Source organism: Melospiza georgiana, chromosome 16 (assembly GCF_028018845.1).
Source record: "Melospiza georgiana isolate bMelGeo1 chromosome 16, bMelGeo1.pri, whole genome shotgun sequence".
NCBI classification, from domain to species: Eukaryota; Metazoa; Chordata; class Aves; order Passeriformes; family Passerellidae; genus Melospiza; species Melospiza georgiana.
In genome coordinates this window covers 700001-723768 of record NC_080445.1, presented here as the reverse complement: position 1 = coordinate 723768, position 23768 = coordinate 700001, and the positions used below count along the sequence as shown (strand labels likewise).

Genomic DNA, 23768 nt, shown 5'->3' with positions numbered 1-23768 from the left:
TGTAAACTTGCTGTTGCTAGTCAGTTAACTGTGATAAACTGTAAGTTTGTTATTACTATCTTTCTGCCTTAATACAATTCAAAATAAAATGTTGGTGTGTAGAACAAACTTTTATTAACAAGTGACTAGTCTAGAGCAAATTAAAATATTAAGGTAATGATTATGGTGTGCTGGAATTCATAGTAGCCATATTGGAATATTAATGTGTTATTTAGCCTTCTGAGAAGTTGTGGAGCAGAAAATGTTGGACAGGGAGAATTTTATAGCTCAAAACTTACTCTGTGGTTCTCAGGGAAGCGAAGGCAAGGGAATTCTGTTGCACTTTGGATAATTTCAGTTGAAAATTAGCATATAATTGTGGACTCTGTATATTCTGTAGCCTAGCCCTGGGACCTGGCAAGTGTGTTATACAATTTGCTGCTATCATAGTAGATAGAATTGCCGTGTTTGCTAAGGAAACAAATGCTTAGAATCTATGTGAAATATAATATTCATGAGCTGTTAGAGAAGTGCTGTTGGTGTTCTGCCTTAGGGCTGGCTGGGCAGCGAGTACCTTGTTTATTTGTTGCACTCCTTGATAGTCAAAAGTGATTTGAGTTCCTGCAGGTCCCTTGGGGTCGGTTCTAACACACTTGGCCTTAAAGCAGCTTTAATTAGGAGAGCAGAGTGCTGGGGTGCCCTGGGCGTGCTGCTGGCAGCTCTGTCTGGGTGTCCAGGGGTGTCAGATGGAAATGGTTTCACTGTACCCCCGGCAGCAGTGGTGCAAGAGGCAGGGAAGGAGAAGTGGCTCAGTGTTACGGGGTGCTGCATGTTGCATTCAAATTTCCTCAGGGGAGGGTGTTTGTGTTTTCTGCTTCAGGTGGCAGTGGAAGGAAAAGGACTGGAGCAGTGTGTGCCACAGGCTGGAGGGGTTTGTGTGTATGTGTGTCCTGCTTGGGGCTGTGGCCCCAGCGCTGCTCTGGGGCTGCACAGGGGTTTCTGTGTGTCACTGTCAGCTCAGCTCAGCTCAGCTGGATGTGCTCCAGGCTCTGAAGGGTCGTCCTTGGCACCAGCTGGGGCAGGGGGCACAGGGAGAGCCCCAGAAGTTATGGTTTGGGCACTGCTTACACAGCTTGTGGAGTGTGAACGAACGCGGTTTCATTTCAGAGCCCCTTGCAGTACCTGGACACAGAAAAGTTCAAAGTCCTTCTGCATGCAATTGACAACAAATTCTCAGCAATTCGCTTAAATAGCACTTCTCCCCCCCTTCAGAGCTTAGTCACTCTCAGTTACTTTATTTATAATGCAAGAAATTTTAGAAGCACCAAAGAAATAGATTTGTTTAATATTATTTCCTACTTGTGAAATTCAGTTTTGAACTAGAAGTCAGAATCACAGTTTGTGGTCTCATTATGTTCATCAAAATATTTTGCAAGGAACCAGTTGCCTTCCCTTAATATAGGGAGCAGCTTAGATTGAGGAAATCTGAAGTGGTGGTTGTGATCTTTATCAACTTCCCAGTTGATCTAATAGCCTTTCAATACCTTCTGTTCCCTGTGCTCTGTACAATAAATTGAGTTGTGTCCTGGCCTTTCCTCTCCTTGATTCTGTCCCTCTGCTGTGAGCTGGGAGAGCTGTGTCCCTGCTGTGCCCCACAGGAGCTGGGGGCCCTGGAGGGGCAGCTGAAGTTGGGTGTCCTCACCCTGAGGCTTCTGCCCACCCACTGTCAAGCAAGGTCTCCGAAGTTTTTCTTTTCTGCTTCCCAAAATGCAATATTTCATTAAAACACAACTCAGATGCTGATTCTTCAGTGGCTTTTTATTCTAAAGGCTTCTATTTCATGTTTTTCAGAATACGTAAACTAGAAATAAACAGAGATTATATCATAAGTAGCACTGACAACATTCAAATTGATTCCTTAAACAAAAGCTCGAGTTTGTTTTTGTTTTTTGTTGTATTCCCATGACTCAGTTCCTGAAAGTGAATGATAAAATGGTCTTTAAACATATTTAAAAGGTTTTAAAAGCCCCTGAAAACTACACTCTCAGTCGTGCAGTAACATTATTCCTGGTGCTGAGGGAGGTCATGGTCGAGTATTGAGGTATCTTGGGAAGTTGCACACACAATAAATATTGACACTTAATGCATATCTCATCCGAGGAATTTGGGAAGCACATTAACATATCAATGCAGCGAGGAGGGGCAGAGCTGCCCTGCAGCTGGAGGGGTGGCAGCAGCAGCAGCAGCAGCAGCATCAGTGCCACAGCAGGAGCTCAGACCCCTCTCTGCCTTCTGAGCTGTGCCCAGCCTGCCCCTGGGCTTGGTGCTCCCTCTGCCCGTGGTCTGACCTTCCCCTCGCCCTGCTGGGGCCGTGCTGCTGGCTCTGGGATCGTTGGCACCTGCAGTTGCACATTTGGCATTTTCCCAGTGCCAGCGCTGTCCTGCGTGCAGCGTTCCCTGTGCTGGCAGCCCTTCCTGCTGGCAGCAGGCACCTGAGGGCAGGAATAGCTGTCCCTTTGCCTGTTGTGTTCCCTAAAGCAGGGAGTCAGGGCAGAGTGCCCTGTCGGTCCTGCTTGCCCCTTGTTCTTTTTGGGCCAGGCCAGAGCAGTTTTCTGTAGGAAATACTTAAATGGGAAACTTAATTTTTTAATACTTTAACATTTTCTAAATAAAGGTTCAATGCTGAAATAAACTGTGTAGTGCTGATTTGTTGGCAAAGGCTGTAGAAAGGTGGTTAGTGGCATCCTGTAACTGAGATAACTTGGTTAGGAGTGATAGCAAGGCATATTCCTGCTTCCAGGTCTGTGCCATGAAAGTCATTGAGGGACAGCAGAGCTTTTCCTTGGGGATGAGTTACAGCTTGAATCACAAGAAATGCTGCCATTACCTCATAAATAAACACCTCTAATAATATTGACTTAGTCTTCAGTTTTTTCAGTGGCTGTTCACATGAATAACTTTGTCCCACTTTCTTTCTTTTTCCTGGGGGTGGGGGCAGTGCCAGAACAAACCAAGACCAGTGTAAGCCAGCCCCAGCCCGTGACCTCCAACGGCACTTCCCCAGGAACCAGCACTCCCAATAATGCCAAGCGGGCCCCAGCCAGCAGCCAGCAGCAGCCCTTGCCTCGGTACCCTCCTCGGGAAGTACCGCCGCGATTCCGACACCAGGAACAGAAGCAGCTTCTGAAACGGGGGCAGCAGTTACCAGGGATAGCTGCGAACCTGGGATCCACCCCCAAGGTGTTCAACGGCCAGCCAGGAGGCAGCACTGGCACCAATAACCAGCCTGTGACCAACGGAGAAGTGCCCAACAGCAGCAAAAAACAGCCAGGTGAGGGCACTGCCTTCTTTTCCTTTAGCTAAAGTCAACTGGCTTAAATTCGCTATCAGGGGAATATTTCAGCCAGCAGTATTGGAACTTGCACTGTAAGCTGGAGCATGAGGAGATCCTTTCCTGTGTCAGAGCTTGATGGTGAGTGTTGCAGGGTGGTTTTGCCTCTCTGGGCAGGTTGCACATGAAGCTCAGCCCCTGTCTCAGGCTCTTGGCAGCAGTGAGTGGCAGACATGGCAGGAGCAGGTGGTGGTTCCAGCGTGGCCTCTGCTGTGCTGCACATTCCCTGATTTGTGCGCAGCACTATCCCAGCATGGCCGTGGTACAAAGCACCTCTGTTGCATCCAGTTTTGGTAGAGGCATCCCAGAAAGAAAGGTGTTTCTCCTGAAGCTTTGTTGTATTACAGAATGGATCCACTTATACCTTTACTGCTATTTAAGTTCAATCATCTTTTGTTATTTTGGTTTGTTATGCATTCCTTCAAACAGTCTTTTAAGAAAGGTGAGCTTCCCTGTTGCACGTGTAGGATGTGCTGTTCAGTGACTGCACTAACATGCAGCTCAGTTAATTTTACAGGACATTAATGTAGTTTATTTTTGTCTGGAAAAAAAAGTAACTTTCTGTGAGGGATCTAGCTTTTCAAAGGGATTTGGTATTAATGCATGTCAGTGCTTAATACTTTCTTATTTTTATACTAGTATTTGCATTTTGATGTGCATGTAGCAGTGATGATGTGAGTCTCAGCCCCTTTAGTGAAAAAAAGAGAAAAAAAATAAATCCTGAAAATAGCCTTAGTATTTCAAGTTTGAGTTAAATTTTGAGCTGTTCTGAGTACTGCATACTGAAGAAGCATGATTTAAAATGAAAGTAAACAAAGCACTGGAAGCAGTTTATCCATGAGTCCTTGAGGAATGTTTCCCTTATTATTTTTTATACTTTCCAGTGTTATTTCTGTAACATACTGATGGAAATCTTTGCCTTTGCAACAGGTAATTTTTAAGTAGCTTCTTTTCTTTGCTTCGCCTGTATGATGTTGTTCCTGTCCCTAGTGGTGTTTAAAGCTACCTTTCATTAAGGTGGAACTTTTCCTGCAGTGTGTATGCTCTACTGACCAAGGTGTGTGGCAAGGTCCTTTAAATAAGAGTGGTGATTTAAATAAAAATTCACACGTAAACTAATTTAAGAAGTATTACTGCTTATACAACCTATTAAGTCTCCCAGTTGTATCCAGAGGATTTGTGTGCTGTTCTCCATTGTACTGTGAACACCAGCCCAGCGTTTAATTAGCTGGGTTCCCATTTGTGTGCTGCATTTGTCCAGGTTTGCTCAGTGTTCCGTGGTTTGTGCAGCTGTGGGCAGTGCCAGCAGGTGCCAGGGCTGTGCTCTGAGCTGTGCCCTGCTGGTGTGGGTGCTGTGTCCAGCGAGTGCAGGGTCCTGCAGGGAGGCAGGGCTTGGCCAGATCCCTTTGTCACCTCAGGACAGTGTCTGTGCTGGCTGTAGCTCCTGCCAGAGCTCTGTTCCTGATGTTCTGTGTGTCCCAGGAGAGCTCAGAGCTGCCATCTGAGGCTGGGCACTCGGCTCTGCCTTCTTGGTGCCTTGGGTGTGCCTGGAATGTCTCCTTCCCTGCAATAACCAGGAATAACGGCGGGTTTGGATGTGCTGTCATGATCTTTCCTAAACACAGACAAGACGATAATGGAAAGGCAGATGATTTTTCTGTGCTGGGTTTCTGTTTCAAGCTCTGGTCTGGCGCTGGTGAGGTGGGGGAGGCCCCGTCCAGCAGGACTGATGTCTTCTGCCACCTTTGTGTCTGAGAGGAAATGCAGTTGTCATTTGCCTGTCTCAGTTTCACTCGCTCTCCCTGCTTCCTCTTTCAGCCTCCCCCAGCAGCTCCAGGTACTCTCTGTGTTACCTCTGGAGTGCAAAATCTCATGACATTTGACAGATCTGTAGGTTGCTTGCATAGACAGGACATCCATGGATAAACCAGGGGCTGCTGGGACTGATCTGTATTTTAGGGCTAAAAGAAAAACTGGGGCTTCAAGTGTTCAAGTCAGAATTGCTGGAGTTGGGAATGGCTTTGGGTTTGTGTGTAATTCCTGAAAGGATCTCTCCCCAGTTCAGCTGTGTTGGAATGGTTTGGTAGGTGCTTTGTAAAAGCCAGGTAATGCAGGCAGATACTGCTGAATTTAAACTCTTTAGTTGCCCTGGGCACACTAAGATTTTAAGTTGTTGGTATTGGAGAATTTTTAAATTATAACAGTGGTCTATACCCCATCTCTTTACTTGTGTTTTGTGTGAGCAGTTGTCTCCTGTTTGGAAAATCAACATGCTTTGTCCAGAAGTAAAGCTGAAGAAGGGATAGGCCCGTGGGCTGGGTTTTTCCTGCTGTTTTTAGGGCATTTGATGTGTTGTTTTAGTAGAGACACATAAATGAAGCTCATGGCTTGTAGTGCTTCTGAAACAGATCCAGGCCAGTGCCAAGATGGTTATTTCTAGAGATCTCCCTAAGTAGCTCTTTATCAGGACACTTCCATTCCCAGTTTATTGTTGTCTTCACTGACGTGCCCCATGTGCAAACCTGACATGAAGGTCAGGGTTGATTGCTGCCCTGGTGTTTGCTCACCTCTGCTCTGGAACACCTTGGGATAGACAGGTGGCTGTTCCACGATGAAATGATCTATCATTATAAACTGAAATATTCCCAGCAGTAACTGCTTTGGCTGTGGCCAGAGCTGAACAGGAGAGCAGGACTGGGCTCCTGGCAGGGCTCCAGTGTGGATTCCTCCCATCTGCCTTTGTCCTGGTGCATCTCACAAAGTTGTGTCCCAGCCAGAGCCCTTGGGAGCAAAAGGTGCCTCCAGTAACCCGGGGTGGTTCTCAGCTGTTGGGGGACTCAGGGAAGAAGGAGCAGCTGGGATTTGCAGTTGGTGGTGATGAGGGTTGCATTCATTTGGGGAACATTGCCTTCAATGCAGCAGTTATGGTCTCCAGCTGTAGAATTGTGGGTTTGAAGGATGAAGTTTGATTCTGTAGAGTGGCACAGGGGAGGAGCAGGATGTGATGGGTTGCTGTGCCCGTGCTTAGGTTCAGTCTGAGCTGGGCCATGCTCAGGTGCTGCTGTTTGCTCAGTCAGGCAGCAGAGCCCTGGCTGGGAGGTGCAGCAAATGTGCTGTTCAGAGAGGGGAGAGGAACTTGCTGAAGTTTCAGGGCTGACTGCTCAACTTCTTAGTCAGTGCAGTCCAAAATGAACTGGTTGTGGTTTCCCTGACTGTATCCTCTTTTTTGTATAAATCAAACTTTTAAGGACACATTAAATTGGTTCATTAAATGCCAAATGTGTAACAAGTAGGTTGTAATTGAAATGTGTCATAAAAGCAGCAGAATTGCAAATTCTCACATCCCCAGGCTGAGTTTGTTGCCGTGTCCCTGCTCCCTGTGTGGGCAACGTGATTCAGAGCGGACCGTGAGACTGAGCTGGCCCTGAGAGAAACCTGTCCTGAAAAAGGGGTCTAAGGACTGGGTTTACAGCACCGAGTGCTGTGGGGACTGTTCTCTCATTTGCTGAAGTAACACTTCTGTGATTTTCTTGCTTTTTTTTTGTAGGCATGCCTCCCATTCGGGACTTGGTGAGCCACTCCCCTAACCAGTCAGGTTAGCTACTTCCATCTCACCTGCTTTGCACTACGTGTTTGTGGTGGTTACATGTGTCACACAGTTTTGTCTGATTTTTTAATTTTTATTTTTATTTTTGTTCTTTGGCTTATGCTTTTCATTGGCATGGGTGTGTGAATGATCGCAGTATACCTTCTCTGTGCCATTGCATACTAATTTGGTTTAACATTTTTAATTTTCTAATTAAGTCAGAATTCATACTAAGAGTTTTTGTCGCCTTAGCATTAAGGTACTGTTTTTTGGGTTTTTTTTACGCTTATGCTTCCATGCTGACTTGCCTCTTGTGGTATTGAATAATCTGTGCAAGCTTGTGCTTCCTGTCAGAGACATGTCACACTGTGGAGGAAATCATGTCTTGATTTGTTTGCTAAAAGCTCAGGACTGTACTCACTAAAATGCATTTGTTCATAAGGCCCAAAGGTGCAGTGATTGCAAGGTATGGTATTGACAGCCTGGGGTGCCAGGTGTGCTGGAGCAGGAAAAGGAGGCAGAGGGTGCAAGATTCAGGTATTTCTTAATTTACACTTATCAATCCTGTTTATTTTAGCCCATGTGATGACAAACTGCTTTTTGAAATACGTACGGTTTTTTGCAAATGTTTCCTGCAGGATAACTGATAGCTGGAAAGCATTAAATTAAAAATTACTGAAAGCAATCCTAGCAGATTACAGAATTTTAAGAAACTCGGGTTTGTGTAAATGGTTTTTTGTCAAGGATTTAGGCAGCAAAAGTTCAGTTGCAACTTTAAATAGTTTTGGGAAGAAAAGAAAGAGTGGGCTGTTCTGGCTCCCTGTGCTTGCACCAAATGCAGGGTGTTGTCACATGTCATTTTTCAGTTTTGAGGGTGTTCTGTGGTCCCTGCCAGATACAGAAAGTCAGAGCTGGTATCTGCTTGCTCAGTGTTTGTATCCTTGGTCTCTGAAGTGCACGAGCTGGGGAGGTTCAGGTAGGAATGTTCCAGAACTCATGCTAGACATCACTAACAGTTTATGTGCAGGAGAAGGACTGTTGGTCTAAGTAGTTTTGTGTGTAATGGGAGAAATCAGCTGAGTAGAAGTTAATCACTGCGTGCTGCTTGTGGATCAGCTGTGCATAAACTGCAGCTAAATTTGGGTAACAGAATTGGGATAAACACAAGCTTTCTTCATGTGTTCTGCTGCTGTGCAAATCAGAGTTTGTTTTACCATTTCCCTGTGACTTGTAGTCCTAACCTGTATCTCTCAGTGCTGAATCCAGGCTGTTTGCCATCTGTGTGTGCCTTTGTGTTGCTTTAAAGGGACGCTGTTCCTGGGATGGTGTTTGTGTGATCAGGATCTTGTTCTGTGCCGTTGGTTCTGTCTCTCCCCAGAGTGCACACAGCTCTTTGATCGGTCCCTTAGTGCAGGTTAAATGTCCTTTTCTAAAATACCAGGGAGGGAGCTGAAACCTTGACGTTTGTTGGGCAGTTGTTCAGCCATGGCAGTGTTCTTGTGGTGCCACCCGAATGGGCAGGTTCTGGGTTATGCTCAGCCAAATCCTGGCTCTCCCAAGGGTGGTGGTGGCTCTGCAGGACTGTGCAGCTGTCACACACCATCACAGCACTCTGCCTGCCTGCCAAGGGCTTTGCCACTCCTCCTGGCCCAAACTGCTGGGCCCCCATCCTTGTTCCTCACCTTGGTGTGCCAGGGGAAGCTCAGCTGAGTGCCAGGGCTGAGCTGCAGTGGGTGATCCCTGCTCTGTGCTGCTCCGGTTCTGCAGCCAGGGTCTTGCACTCAGTTCTGTTTCACTGTAGGATCAGTAATATTGATATTGGTGACAAATTAATTAAAAATAGGCTTGTGCATTCTGAAAGCAGTATTTCAGATGGGTCTTGTGCTTTTTGTGCCAAGCTGTTGCTGTATAAAGGAAAATACCTTGAATAACTTGTACTGAAGGCTCCTATACAATGTCTGTAACGGGTGGGAAGGTGTGTGTTATCTGACTGCTGTCACACAGCACTTGGTACTGCTGGGCCAGGGCCATGTCCTCTTGGAATTTCTGCCTTCTGGTGTGTTTTCGGGTTTATTTACTATTGTGGTTTTTAATATGTGTATGTGTTTTAGAAAATCGTTTATATGTGGTGATACAGAGTATCCTTTTAAAAATGTTTTTCTGGAAGAAAAAGACCTTTAGGAGTGTAAAGTTTTCTGAGGTTTTTGTGAGGGCAGCTCTGCATGCTGGTAGGTGTTCTGGGTTGTGCGTGGCAGCCTTTGGGCAGCTGTACTTAAAGCTTTCTCTGTCACTTGCCATGACTGTAGTTTTAACAGAAGCAAAATAGTAAGCAAAATAATTCCTGGCTTAATATCTTTATACTTTTTTCCCCCCCTTTTCTGCTTAATTAAGTAATAACACTGAACTCATAATAATGCCCTTGGGCTTTCCTTCTTCATTCTAGATCTGAACCACAGTGGTCTAGGATCCCATTATGAAAATTCTCACTGGGGACCAGTCTCTTCAAATAGCGACTCCAGCACAAACTGGGATAAAGTTATCGTAGACGGCTCTGACAAAGAAGCATGGCCATCAATCACTGGCAGTGACCCAGAGCTGACTTCAGAATGTATGGACACTGACTCTGCCTCCAGCTCTGGGTCGGAGCGCAACCTCGTGATCATGGCTTCAGGGAGCGCGGCAGGAGAGGGCGACGGCATTCGCAACGGCCTCGGCCACGGGGCGCAGAATAAGTTTGTGGTTGGTAGCAACAGCAATAATGTGGGCAATGGAAGTATTAATGGGCCCTGGGGGTTATCCCACGGGTCCATAATAAGCACATGTCAAGTTTCTGTGGATGCTCCTGACAGCAAATCTGAAAGTAGCAACAATAGAATGAATGCTTGGGGCACCATAAGCTCTTCATCAAATGGAGGGTTAAATCCAAGCACTTTGAATTCAAATGGCAACCATGGTGCCTGGTCCGTGTTGGAGAACAGTGGACATGCCCTGAAAGGGTCCGTGGGGAGTGGGAGTCCTGGCACAAGCATTCAGTGCAGTACCATAGGTCAGATGGCCAACAGCCAGAGTATTAACTCGAAAGTGGGTGGCTCGGCCCACGGTTCCTGGGGAAGCCTTCAGGAAAGTTGTGATTCTGAAGTAAATGGTACAAGGAATGTTTCATTCAGTGGGCAACCTCAAAACCTTAACACTGAAATGAATGGACCAAATAACACTACTAACTTTATGACCTCTAGTTTACCAAACTCTGCTGGTTCGGTGCAGATGAACGAGCTGCCCAGCACTGCAGGGCCCGGGGCCTGGCGCGTGAGCACAATGAATCATTCTCAGATTCAGGCCTCTCCAGTGGCAAACGGCACTTCCATCTCTCACCTGAGCAACGGTGAGGCCAAAACTGGCGGCTCTTACGGTACTACCTGGGGTGCCTATGGTTCTGGTTACTCTGGAGACAAATGTCCGGGCCCTAACAGCCAAGCTAATGGTGACACTGTGAATGCAACTCTAATGCAGCCGGGCGGCAGCGGGCCCGGCAGCACTAACTTTCAAATCAACGGGAATAAAGGCGGAGGGGTGTGGGAGGCAGGGGCAGTCGGCTCCCAGAACATGCCCTGGGGAAACGGGAGCGGTGCGAGCGCTGGCGGGAGCAGAAGAGGATGGGGCAGCCCTGCACAGAGCACTGGCACCAACATCCCCAATGGGGAGTGGAGCAAACTGCCCGGCAATCAGCATTCCAACGAGGGCCTCAATGGAAGCAGCAGGAAGTTTACAAACGGATGGAAGTCTACTGAGGAGGAGGAGCTGAGCAGCCAGGGTTCTGCTGCCTCCCAGATGGCTGAGCAGAGCAGCACGTGGGCCAAAACAGGTACGGGGGACAGCGAGGGCAGCTCGGAGAGCGCCGGCTGCCACGAGGACAGAGCGGCTGCCGAGGGCCAGAACCGAGAGAGGAGGAAGGTCGACCAGCACACGTTACTCCAAAGCATAGTGAACAGAACTGACCTAGATCCGCGCGTCCTTTCCAACTCCGGGTGGGGACAGACTCCAATCAAACAGAACACTGCCTGGGACACCGAAACGTCACCGAGGGGTGAAAGGAAAACTGACAATGGGACAGAGGCCTGGGGGGGCTCTGTGACACAGACTTCCAGCTCAGGGGGGTGTGTGGATAGACCTAGCCCTAATAATAACGATACCTCATCTGTATCGGGGTGGGGAGATCCAAAGTCTGCTACAAGGTGGGGAGACTCCAAAGGGTCAAACAGCCAAGGGGGGTGGGAAGAAGATTCTGCTGCTACAGTAATGGTCAAGAGCAATCAATCGTGGGGAAGTGGCAAAGAAGAAAAGTCATCCTGGAATGACACACCGAAGATGAAGCAGGGATGGGGAGACGGACAGAAGGCCAGCCAGGGTTGGGCAGTGTCTGCTGGTGATAGCTGGGGTGAAAACTCCAGAAGTAACCACTGGGGTGAGGCAAAGAAATCCAGTTCTGGAGGCAGCAACAGCGACAGGTCGGTGTCTGGTTGGAATGAGCCAGGTAAATCAAATTCTGTTACTTGGGGAGGCAACAACGCGACCCCAAACAACTCTTCAGGATGGGATGAGCCTGCGAAGTCTAATCAGAGCCAGGGCTGGGGAGACCCTCCGAAATCCAGTCAGCCTCAAGTCTGGGGGGACTCGTCAAAGGCAGCCAGCTCTCCTGAGTGGAACAAGCAGGATGTTGGCTCTTGGGGAGCCCCGTCTGCCCCCAACAAGCCCCCGGGGTCCGGCTGGCTGGGGGGGCCCATGCCAGCCCCAGCCAAGGAGGAGGAGCCCACGGGCTGGGAGGAGCCGTCCCCCGAATCCATTCGCCGCAAGATGGAGATTGATGATGGAACCTCTGCGTGGGGTGATCCCAGCAAGTACAACTACAAAAATGTGAACATGTGGAATAAAAATGTCCCTAACAGTAGCAGCAGTTCAGACCAGCAAGCACAGGTACACCCGCAGCTGCTGTCTTCAAGTGCCATGTCTAGCAAGGAGAGCAGCTCGGGTTCTGGTAAGCCTGCCTTTTACCCAAATTTGTGTTTTCTATTGACTGTAAAGCTCCTTTTTAGTCTTGCTTCTTAGAACAATATTTTAGTTTCAGAGTGGAAATGGCAGAGAGGCAATGAAGTACAATTTCTGTTTGTTAAAGAAATGAACAGCATTGTCACAGAGCATTGATGTGTTTGTACAGATTGGAGATCTGCTCCAGTTTTAAATAACTGCAGTAATAAGGGCTAAACAGCTCTGCTTGAGTTCTGGGGAGTGGGAACACAGAGAAAATACTTAAAATAGTGTCTGAGGATTGAAATACTTTCCTAAATTATTCTAAACCAGATAAATTTTAATTTTGCCAATGAGTCTTCAAAAAAAAAAGAAGCACATTGAGCTTCCGCAGGACAGAATGAGGGGTGATGGGTTTATAAGCATTTGGTATCAGACTTTCTGGTCTTGTAGCTTCATGAGCAGTTAATAATGATTTTGGAGAGGAACTTTATGGGATATAGGAAATATTTTGTGCTGTATCTCTTTTTCAAGTGCCAAATGGGGTCAGTTACATGTAACAAGCAGCTCTTAGCTTAATATCTTAGAAATTTGCATTATCAGAATGCAATTCTGTAAATACAAAATTTGTACTTTTGTGATTACTTTTATTTAAGGAACAGCTTGCAGTTGCAACAATGACCCTCACACAAAACAAAAATATATGTGCTCACGTGCTTTTTACTGTATGTTAAGCATATAGAAAAGGCAAAACACTTGAGTCTCTTTAGGTAGCTCTAAAACCCTGTTCAGAACGATGCCAATAACCCCCCCTGCTTTGCAAAGGTTGGGGAGAGCCTCCTGCTCCAGCCACCACTGTGGATAACGGGACAGCGGCGTGGGGCAAGCCCATGGACACTGGTACGAGCTGGGGAGAGCCTGTCAGCGATGCAGGAGGCACCTCTGGCTGGGGAAACACTGCCCTGGGGCAGCAGCCTCCGAGCAAGCCTGGTGAGTGCTCTCAGTGTGCTTGGCAAGGCTGAAATCCCTCTCTGAAAGCATCCTGTTTTCCAGGGGTTCTTACCTTGCACTAGGCTCTTTGGTGGAGCTGCTGCTGCAATGTTCACTGCTGGGTTCTTCCACCACCAGGGCCTAAATCTATGCAAGATAGTTGGTGTGGAGATGACATGCCATTGAGTGGCAGTCGCCAGACCAGCTGGGAGGAAGAGGAGGATGTGGAGATTGGAATGTGGAACAGCGGTTCCTCACAAGAAGCTAACCCCTCGTTGAACTGGCCACCCTACATGAAGAAAATGCCCACAAAGGTGAGGAGCAGCTGAGGGCAAGGCTTGCAGTCATTTCTGAAGGCTGAGTCAGAAGGGATTACTGCACTTGCACATTACACTTCAATTTTCATTCTTAACACGTGTTGATGTAATTAAAGTCAGATCTGAGTATCACAGGAATTCCTTTCTGTTTTTAAGGGAATAATGAAAGGTGGAAATAAGCAAGATGAAACATGGATCAATCCATTCATTAAGCAATTCACAAATCTCAGTTTTTCAGTAAGTATTTGTCTCTGTCTGGATTTGCTGCCTTTCCACAGGGCTTGTTGCAATGTGCAGACATGGAAATGCTCAATTGCCAAGTGTTCATTTTCATCCTGGTTTTCTCTTTACTTGTGTTTGTCTCCCCTGTCAGCCATCCCTTTTCTGTGGATTCTTATTGCAAAAAGACCTCTTTATTGAGGAGAAGTGGTTTTGTAACCATTACAAAAAAGTGGTTTTGTAACCATTATAGGTATTCATCCCATAGCCTGATGCTTTACTGCATTTACTAGGAGTTCTGGTGAGGGAATGTGTTCTTGACTGGATAAGAACTGAAGGGAGGAAATGCTTTAAAATAGCATCTGATTGTCTTGATTTTTCTTTCTTGCAGTTTTGAATTGTAATAGTGTGCAGGAATCTCTTTGTTTTATCTTAAAAAATAAATAACTGTGATTTATTTTATTACTTCAGAGAGAATCACCAGAAGAAACCATACAGAGCAATAAGATGGACATGTCTGGAGGTAAGAGCAGTAGAACCTAGCTGGGCTTTATTGCTTTTTCTTCCATACTCTCTTTTACCTTATATCCTTCTGTAAATTACATTTTTCAAGTGATATGTAGTGTATATATAGCTATGTGTAGTTAAGTGTATATTTCCCTAAAGAAAAGGAATGTCCTTGCAGAGAAGAGTATTTGTGTGTGTGACTAATGCTGCACACAGAATCACCTGGTTGCTATAGGAATATTGGCCACATATCAAACTAAGCTTATCCATATTTATATATGTTAAACTGGCATGAGACGATGTTTTCAGGGTGTGGTGGGGTTGTTCCTTGTAATATAAATATCTTGATTGCCCTCTGGGCACCTCCACTGAGTATAAACAGAAACACACCAAATCCCACACGGGCTCATTGGGTTCATTCTTGGAAACACGTGTTCCGTTCTAAGAACTGAATTAATACTGCACAGTTATTTTAGAAATGCTTAAACCTGAGTATAAAATTACTTGGGAGCAGTTACAGTTTATTTGATTCCAATTACTGTTATTTCTTTAGCAAATGAAAAATAATTCTTAATACATTAATTACAGTATACTGTGATGATAGAATGTTTAACTAAAACTAATTGTAGTTTTTAGTGTAGTTACTCTCTCCTTATTCCACTTCAAAATTGGGTATTTTCACTTTGGGGCTCATAGTCTTTTGGGTTTTAGATTTCAGTATTAATGACAAGCGGGATATTTAGATTACTGCAAGTTTAAACAATTATACATACTTGATTTTAAGAGCAAGCTGGCAGATATTACTGCGTGAAGCCTTGCAAAGTGTGTTGGTGGTGATTCCATGTCTCAGATGTGTGCGAGCATTGGTACCTGGGGTGTCCTCTCAAAGCTGGGGTGCTGTGTGTCCAGGGCTGTGCTCAGCTCAGGTGCTGTGTGTCCAGGGCTGTCCTGCCCCAGCTCAGCTCCCCAGCACAAAGCTGCTGTTGGTGTGGCTGGGGCCGAGCCCCCAGGGTGTGCAGCCAGCTCTCTGTGCCCAGGGTTACTGCAGGACAAGAGGATGGAGATGGACAAGCACGGCCTGGGCGTGGGAGATTACAATCGTGTGGTTGGAAAAGGCCCCGGTTCTCGTCCCCAAATTCCCAAAGAGTCTTCCATGGATCGCGGTCCTTACTTCGATAAGGTCAGTGGGGTCTGTGTGGGGACGCTGCTGAGCTCCCTCGCTGTGTCCTGGGCAGTGGGCTGTGTGCTCCTGACCTGCTGCAGGGGGGCTGAGGGCTGCCTGGTTAGTCCAGGACACAGATCTGTTCTTGTTAACTCACTGATGACTGTACTAAGCACTCTCTGTAGGCCTGGGCGGTGCCGATGACTAACCTGATCTCTTTTGTTTTCTGCCTATCTCCTGCTGGTGCTGGACTGTCCTGTGACTCTTCCCTTCTGCTCCTGCAATGGTTTCTCCCTTCTGCTTGCTTGCTGGCTGGTTGTTGCGCCTCGGTTTGTCTGTCCCATCAGGATGGCATTGTAGCAGACGAGTCCCAAAACATGCAGTTTATGTCCAATCAAAACATGAAGCTTCCCCCTTCAAATAATGCACTACCTAACCAAGCCCTGGGCTCCCTAGCAGGGCTGGGTATGCAAAGCTTGAATTCTGTTAGACAGGTAAGGCTGTGTGCATATCCTTGGTGTGTTACTTACTGCATTTAATGCCTTTTGATATAACGTTGTAGCTGCTTGTGTAATTGATACCTGTTTAACTTGTGATTGAAATGTGTGGGGTGGGAGAAGCAGCAGAAGAGGTTTTCTGTCACTGACTGCCCGTCTTTTCCCCAGAATGGCAATCCCAGTGTGTTTGGTGTTGGGAATATAGCAGCACAGCCCAGGAGCATGCAGCAGCCTCCAGCACAACCTCTTAATTCATCTCAGCCTAATCCACGTGCTCAAGTGCCTCCTCCATTACTATCCCCTCAGGTAAGTGATACAGAAAGCACTCTGTGTATGAACTATCCAAATGCAGCTTCAGAAAATTGTTCCTTGTTTGTTGGTGCTGCTGATATTTATTCTGTAAATATTTGGGAGCATATTTGGCTTGATGAAGCCAAGCATGTGTTGACCAGAGGTTCCAGTATTCTCATATTCTGGCCTGAGTAGAGCTGTTACAGTTGCCCTTGGCCCTGGTGTGTGTTGCAGGTTCCAGTATCATTACTGAAGTATGCACCAAACAGCGGTGGCCTGAGCCCACTTTTTGGCCCACAACAGGTAGCCATGTTGAATCAACTGTCCCAGTTAAACCAGCTTTCTCAGATCTCCCAGTTACAGGTGAGCTGGTGCTGGCGGTGGCTGCGGGTGGCAGGGGCTGGGGCTGTCCTGCTCTAACCCTGTGTGTCTCGCAGCGGCTGCTGGCTCAGCAGCAGAAGGCGCAGCCCCAGAGGAGTGTGCCTTCAGGGGGTCGGCAGCAGCAGGAGCAGCAGGTAAGGAAACTCCTCGCTCTCCCCTCTCAGCTCTCCTGGGAGCTGCTTTTCATCCTGAGCTGCATTTCCTGCTGTGACTCGCACTGAGGTGTGCAGGGGTGGATGGAGCTTTGGAGGAGGGACTGGGTGCTGGGCTTTGGCTGTGCAGGATGCACAGGGCACAGAGGTGCATTTCTCTTTCTCAGAACGTGGAAAAGCTTTTGCTCATTGGTGTTGTAACTGCTCTGTTTTTTTAAAGGGTCGATCTCTTAGTATGCAGCAACAGATGATGCAACAGTCCCGTCAGCTTGATCCAAACCTGTTAATGAAGCAGCAAACTCCACCCTCTCAACAGCAGTCACTCCATCAGCCCTCCATGAAATCCTTCCTCGAGAATGTCATGCCCCACACTACTCCTGAGCTGCAGAAAGGGCCCTCACCAATCAATGCATTCAGCAGCTTCCCTATAGGTGGGTGCCCTGCAGTCAGCCCACGTTTGTGTGACACACAGCCCCACTTTTCCCCGTGCCTCCTCCTGGAAAATGACTGTAACCCTGTCAGTGCTTCCCTTTTTAGTGGCAGTAGTAGTTCTGTGTGGGGTTACCCTTGCTCACCAATAACTTTTCCCCAAGTGCACTCATTCCCAGTGAGTGTCCCTGTCTCAGTGCAGAATACTTTACAGTCCTGAGGAATGACAGGCTCCTTTTGGTGCTCCTTTTGTGTCCTGGATCCCCAGGGTGATACAAAGTCCTCATCCCTGGAGCTAAAGGACTTGAAGAAGTAGAATCCATGCACAGAACCCATTGATGTAGGCACTTTTATTGGGAATTCAGAAATGCTTTCAATGGCTCTAGGATTGCAAAGGTAGAACAGTCACTTTGCCTGTTAGTGGTTTTGTCCAGGAAAGAAAGCTTTTGGCTTTGCATTTTTAAAGAATTGTTGTCTCATTAGGCAAAATGTTTGAACATTTATAAATACAAACATCTCCTGTTTCTTTCTCCCTACATTTTCAGGCTTCTGTCCAATTTCTACTTCAGAAATTCCAGGCTTGTATATTTTCTTCTTACTTTAGGTCCCCTTTTAATGCTATCTTACTACAGCTGTTTACCATTTACCTCTGTTCCTTACCCCCGTTTCTTTCCTCCCCTTCATTTTTGCTTTTCTCTCTATTATTCTAATTGGGCCATTTCTGCTGGGCTGGTTGCATTCTCATTGGCCTCTGCAGGGCAGTTTGTTGCTGGACATGCAGCTGGGTCCCTGTGCTTGCAGGCAGAGTGGCTCTGGCCAGGACAGTGCCACACTGGGGTGGCTTGGGGCCAGCCTCAGGTCCAGGCTGCTGCTTCAGAGCTGCTGGTGATGCTTGGCATCAGCGTCCAGTTCTGCTTTCATTCAAAGGGCAAGGCATACAAAGGAAGTTTTGTACCCATTGACACACTGTGTTAGCCCTAAGGAAAGGCATATTTCACTTTCTCACCAAACTGTGCACTGAGGGATTGCATCGTGCCCAGGTCAGGCTCCTGTGTGTTCATTCCTGGAGCTGGAATTGCTGTGCACTGCCCCACAGCTGCTCTCTCACATGAACCGTGGCTCAGGAGCCTGTGGGGTGTGTCAGGTTGCTCTGAGATCCCTCAGGAGTCTGGAGTGGTTTGGGGTCCCTCTGCTCAGCACACAGAGCCACCCTCAGTGCTCACATAAAGGCTGAAGGGCAGGAGAAGCATTTGCTGGAATTTCTTTCCTCCTAGTGAAGAATGGAGTGCAGAGGAAGGCTGGTGTCACCTCCCAGTGCAGCGTGGTGGTGTGAGAGGGAGCTCACCCTGCCCAGCTTCTCCTGGAACATTCTTGGGTTTGTTTTTTCTCTGTGTTCCCATTCCAGTGTCGGGAGACCCAGCAAGGAGAGCAAGGAGGTTCTGTTTCCATTTCAGGGAAGGGATTTGTCAGGATTCACTAGATACTCGCCCAGAGCATCCTTTTCTCTCCCTGACCAGTTCTGCACTCACATCCCAGTTCATTATAGAATTATTTCTATTAATAAAAACAACCTTTAAGTGAGTATAGCTGATATAACTAATAACTAGTACTGAGTATACTATAACTAATAGTATAACTATATAACTAATATAAACTCTTCCACAGTAGGATATGAAGAATTACTTCTGGGAAGTGTTTAAATGATGGATTGTATCCAGGGACTGGTGTCCATCACTCAGCCCACACAATCCCACACAGAGCTGTGACAGAGCTGTGCCTGCTGGGGCTGGCACTGGCCTGGTCACAGATGTGCCCCTCTGCCAGCCTGGGGCCTTTCTACCCCTTCTCTCAGAGGTCTGGTCTCTGCAGCTCCTCCAGAGATAGAAGGAAGGTTGCTGTGCTGCAGAGTTACTGCTCTGACAACAGCAAAATGCCAGAGGGAGGTGTCAGAAACAGGATCAGCTGGACATTCCCTTTTTTTCTGATTGACCTATTGATAATTGTTATATTTTATAAAACTCCATCCTGTTCCAAACACTTTTCCTGAGGCATTTCAAGAGGAGGCTTTTCTGGCACCAACTCTTGCTCATGCCTTTAAGAAAAATAAACAAAACCCCCTCAAAAAGTAAACCAATTTCTTTATGGCTGTGAATGTGCACTTAGGAGCAAGAGGAAGCCCTTGTTCCCACTGCTGAAGGAAGGTGTTTCTAGGAGACATTTGAGAAGTTCCCTGTGTGTCTGTGTTCCCAAGTTAAACTCTTGTAGTGTTTGTTTTCAGAGAAGAAGTAAACAGATCTGGAGGGCTGGAAGGGTACCAGGTAGAGCTGTGAGTTCAGGATTCTGACAGACTTGGAAAGGAGCAGGCATGGCAAGGTCAAACATGTGGGCACGTTGTCCAAGCCCAGAAGAGCCTGGTTCATCCAGATGTTTGAGCAGATTTGGGTTGGCATTGTCTTGATTCTCTGGCAGAGAAACCTCTGAGATACAGACCACAGCTACAGCAGGGCAAGAGCAGTTCTGTTTGCCCCCTCTTTTAGGTATTTACATTTTAGTTTCTCTTAACTTCCTAATGTCTTCTTCCACTGACATTTTTGCATGAGGACATGAGCTGAGAACTTGGGAGTGCTTTGCATTGCTCAGCTTAGCTTCTGTGTGCAGAGAGTTCCCTGGTTTCAGTGCTAGAACGTTCCTCAGCAGCAGAGACTTGAAGCATGACATAACCATGGTAACGTGCTCTTCAGTGCTTTCTGGGGCAGCAGTGGCCAGGAGCACTGGGAGAGCTTTGCTCTGTGTCTCACAAGCCGTGTGTGCTTTCAGGAATGAACTCAAACTTGAATGTAAACCTGGATATGAGCAGTATTAAAGAGCCACAGTCTCGGCTGAGGAAATGGACTACAGTCGACAGCATTTCTATGAACACATCCCTAGATCAGAACTCCAGCAAACATGGTATGTGCAGCACTCCTTGGGCAGCACAGTGCTCAGGGAGTGACCCCAGGTTGGCCTCAGGGTTCTGGGGTCACTGCAGCCTTGCAGTGGTGGTTGGGCTGGGTTGTCACTCCTGTGTTACATACAACAGTTTCTGTTGTGCTGTCTGTGCCAGCTTGCTGCTTGTCTGCCACAGCAGCCACAGCTTGCTGACTGTGCTCACAGAATGATCTTGTGATGAGATTAGTAGAAACATTCTACAGAACTCATTTTTAACCAGACTTTTCTGTAACTGTGACTATTGCTACTAGCTTTACCTTAATCTCCAGTGGAATGCTTCGTATATTTTTGAGCCAAAAGCTTGGTTTTCAAGTTTTCGCTCCCACCACCCTTCTGTCCTAAGGTGATTTTGGGGGATTTACCACATTCTGGGCATGGCTGACATTTTTACTGGCAGGTTTTGGTTATGAATGTCTGTGTTTGCATTCTAAAATTGGGAAGAGCTTACAAGGGCTAGACTTGGTACCATTGCTGTCCTTAGTTTTAGAGGAGCTGAACTTGGTTGCTTCGTGTTTCATTCCAGTAATCAAGATTCATATGACATTTCAGCTGTTTCAGTTGCTTGAAATCATCCAGTTAAAATTCGAGTCTATAGCCCAAGAATCTGTGTCTAAAGATAGTTATAAATGTCCCCAGTCTCCTGTTACTGTTCAGTCTCAGATTGTCGGGGTATTTTTAGGTGCATCAGCTGCTTTGCTGCTCTGAGCTGCCTCTGGTCGTGCCATTCCCTGCAGCTGCCCTGCTGAACCCCTCCCACTGTTGCCTCAGGCAGTGGTGGTGTTGCTTTACCTGTAGGTGATGTTTTCTGACCAGAGCCGGAATCTCTGTATCTCATGCAATCCCTGGTTCCCTCAGAACTGGCTTTGCTGTCTGGTAACTTTTAAACCATTCCTTTCTCTGTCTCAGGGGTTTTTAAATTAATTTTTTTGCTTCCCAAGAACAGGAATAGAATCCACAGAGCTTTGCTAAAGATCCTTCACTTGTTGTAGCTGTTTCTTTCATGAGCTCTCCCACCACAGAGCCCTGTTAGTCAAATGGGGTCCCACAGAATGCTCTTACCTCTGGAATTAATACTTTACTTGAGTTGAACATGTTTCTTTGAATATATGTACTGTTTTAGTGAAGTAGTTTCATGGGGGATTATTCTTATAGTTTTCTCCTGAATTACTCAGACATATTTCATTTTGATTCATCACTCCTGTATGATCTCCAGTATAACCTGGCATCACAGGAGGACAGTGTGCTGCTCTATATTTCATGAATGATTTACGAGGGCACGATTTTATATGTATTTATATAGGGATATAAAAACCAGCCATGAAAACTATTTGACTGCTTTTTTTTTTTTTTTTTGCTTTTTTTTTCCCATCAGGTGCTATTTCAAGTGGTTTTAGGCTGGAAGATTCTCCGTTTGTTCCTTACGACTTCCTGAACAGCAGTAACTCCCCAGCCAGTCCTCCCGGCTCCATTGGGGACGGCTGGCCCCGTGCCAAATCGCCTAATGGCTCTAGCAGTGTTAATTGGCCCCCAGGTACAGCCCTGCCCTCCCTCCGTGCCCGGGCACCTCCCCCTGGGGCAGCAGCCAGTGCAGGGGGGCACCCTGGAAATTCTAGCAGGTGGAAATGGAGAATGGCAGCTTTACTGTGCAGAGAGAAGTGTGTCTGCCAGAGAAATCAGAAATTAAATTAGTACGGTGATGGCTACATCAAGGAAATTAAATGCTTAAAGGGTTTTGGATTTTCAGTCATTAGGAGATGTATTGTTTAGACAGCTGTTTCCTTTTTAAAAATACGGTGAAAATAAGCTTCTTTCCTGCATCTGTATTCCTAGAGTTTCGCCCTGGTGAGCCATGGAAAGGTTATCCAAACATCGACCCCGAAACTGACCCTTACGTCACTCCTGGCAGTGTCATAAACAATCTCTCAATTAATACTGTGCGGGAAGTTGACCACCTCAGGGACAGGAACAGTGGTATGCTCAGCCTGCTGGGGAGTGTGTGCAACCTTCCCTCTGCTGTCGTGATGTTTGCTGCTTGCTCCCCTCCCGGTTTGTCCCTTGTCTTTGCTCCTTGCTCCTCTCCTGGTTTGTCCCTTGTGTTTTTTCCTTGCTCCCCTCCCGGTTTGTCCCTTGTGTTTGCTCCTTGCTCCTCTCCTGGTTTGTCCCTTGTGTTTCCTCCTTGCTGCCCTCATTCATCTCCCTTGTGCTGTGGGTTTGGGATGTGTTTGCTGCCTGCTCCCCTCCTGGTTTGTCCCTTGTGTTTGCTCCTTGCTCTTCTCGTAGTTGTTCCCCTGTGTTTGCTCCTTGCTGCCCTCATGGCTCTCCCTTGTGCTCTGGGGTGTGTTTGCTGCTTGTTCCTCTCCTGGTTGCTCCCCTGTGTTTGTTTCTTGCTGCCCTCGTGGCTCTTCCTTCTGCTGTGGGTTTGGGATGTGTTTGCTGCTTGCTCCCCTCTTGGTTTGTCCCTTGTGTTTCCCCCTTGCTCCTCCCCTGGTTTCTCCCTTGTGTTTCCTCCTTGCTCCTCTCCTGGTTTGTCCCTTGTGTTTCCCCCTTGCTCCTCTCCTGGTTTGTCCCTTGTGTTTCCTCCTTGCTCCTCTCCTGGTTGTTCCCTGTGTTTTCCCCTTGCTGCCCTCATGTCTCTCCCTTGTGCTGTGGGTTTGGGGTGTGTTTGCTGCTCGCTCCCCTCCTGGTGTGTCCCTGTGCTGTGCCTGTCAGGCTGCAGCCCATCCTTGGCCCAGCCCGGTGCTGATGCAGGGCAGGGGCTGTCCCAGGGGTGTGGGCTGTGCTGCTGCTGTCAGCTGTGCACGCCCAGGGCTTTGGGAGCAGCAGAGCCCGGGCAGCCCGGCCGTGCAGGAATGCAGGGCTGTGCTCTCCTGCTGCCCCCACGTGCCGTGGGCTGAGGAGGGGGCTGAGGGTGCACGTCCCTCCCCTGAGTGTGCACAAGCACAGTTCATCCTGCTGCATTTGTGACCTGCTGTGCTGTGTCTGACTCTTCTCTTTGCTGCAGGGTCATCCTCATCTTTGAACACCACGCTGCCTTCAACTAGTGCCTGGTCATCCATTCGTGCCTCCAACTACAATGTTTCCCTCAGCAGTACAGCACAAAGCACTTCAGGTGATGTCTGCTTGTCCTGTTCTGGTTCCTTCCCCTTTACGTGCTCCAGGGGGATCCTAGATGTCAATAAAAGTGGTGCTGGGGTCTCATCAGCGTGGTAACTTCACTGATTTTGAAGCAGTTTTGATTTTACCCTAATTTAGCAGCTTTTCTTTGCAGCAACAGTGATTGTGGCTGTTGTTTGTGTCTTTTAGTAGCCAGAAACAGTGATTCCAAATCAACGTGGTCTCCTGGATCAGTCACTAACACCTCTCTGGCTCATGAGCTGTGGAAGGTCCCTTTGCCACCTAAAAGCATCACTGCTCCGTCCCGGCCACCTCCAGGGCTGACAGGCCAGAAACCACCCCTGTCCACTTGGGACAACTCCCTTCGTCTGGGTGGAGGATGGGGAAATTCTGATGCCAGATACACCCCTGGTAAGGATGGCCCTGTGTGCCCGGAGGGGTTGGTGGCTGGTACTAGTCTGCCACGCGTTGGGCTGGGCAGTCTGTGCCCCTGCAGTGCCACGGGCTCTGTGCTGGGCAGGGCTGGGGCAGGACAGGTGCTGTGTGTGTGTGACACGGGACACAGGTGCTTGTTGTGTCCTCAGTGGAACTGCCTCTGCCAGGGAGAGGCACAGGCTGGACATCAGGGCAGCTCTGTGGTTAAGCATTGTTCACAGACAGGCTCATGCTGTAATGAATTAGATCATGATAGCCCAGGGAGTCATCAGACAGGCTTCAAAACTCTTCTGAGCTTGCAGCAGGCA

General features: G+C 47.6%; 1 protein-coding gene across 10 annotated transcripts in view; it reads left to right on the top strand.

Annotated features, from left to right (window-relative positions):
• TNRC6A (trinucleotide repeat containing adaptor 6A) overlaps positions 1 to 23768 on the top strand; it is a 53979-nt gene that overhangs the window by 27436 nt on the left and 2775 nt on the right. For 3 of the 10 annotated variants that reach the window (XM_058035718.1, XM_058035713.1, XM_058035710.1), the window contains 19 exons: positions 2978 to 3310; positions 6918 to 6965; positions 9400 to 11988; positions 12804 to 12968; positions 13107 to 13282; positions 13442 to 13522; positions 13976 to 14027; positions 15049 to 15191; positions 15521 to 15667; positions 15839 to 15976; positions 16196 to 16324; positions 16399 to 16476; positions 16715 to 16925; positions 17469 to 17501; positions 19741 to 19872; positions 21284 to 21442; positions 21742 to 21882; positions 22913 to 23020; positions 23215 to 23436. In XM_058035718.1, the coding sequence (XP_057891701.1) occupies positions 2978 to 3310; positions 6918 to 6965; positions 9400 to 11988; positions 12804 to 12968; positions 13107 to 13282; positions 13442 to 13522; positions 13976 to 14027; positions 15049 to 15191; positions 15521 to 15667; positions 15839 to 15976; positions 16196 to 16324; positions 16399 to 16476; positions 16715 to 16925; positions 17469 to 17501; positions 19741 to 19872; positions 21284 to 21442; positions 21742 to 21882; positions 22913 to 23020; positions 23215 to 23436 (5085 nt within the window). The remainder of the gene's footprint in view (positions 1 to 2977; positions 3311 to 6917; positions 6966 to 9399; positions 11989 to 12803; positions 12969 to 13106; positions 13283 to 13441; positions 13523 to 13975; positions 14028 to 15048; positions 15192 to 15520; positions 15668 to 15838; positions 15977 to 16195; positions 16325 to 16398; positions 16477 to 16714; positions 16926 to 17468; positions 17502 to 19740; positions 19873 to 21283; positions 21443 to 21741; positions 21883 to 22912; positions 23021 to 23214; positions 23437 to 23768) is intronic. The other 7 variants (XM_058035715.1, XM_058035712.1, XM_058035714.1 and 4 more) reach the window with 6 other exon arrangements.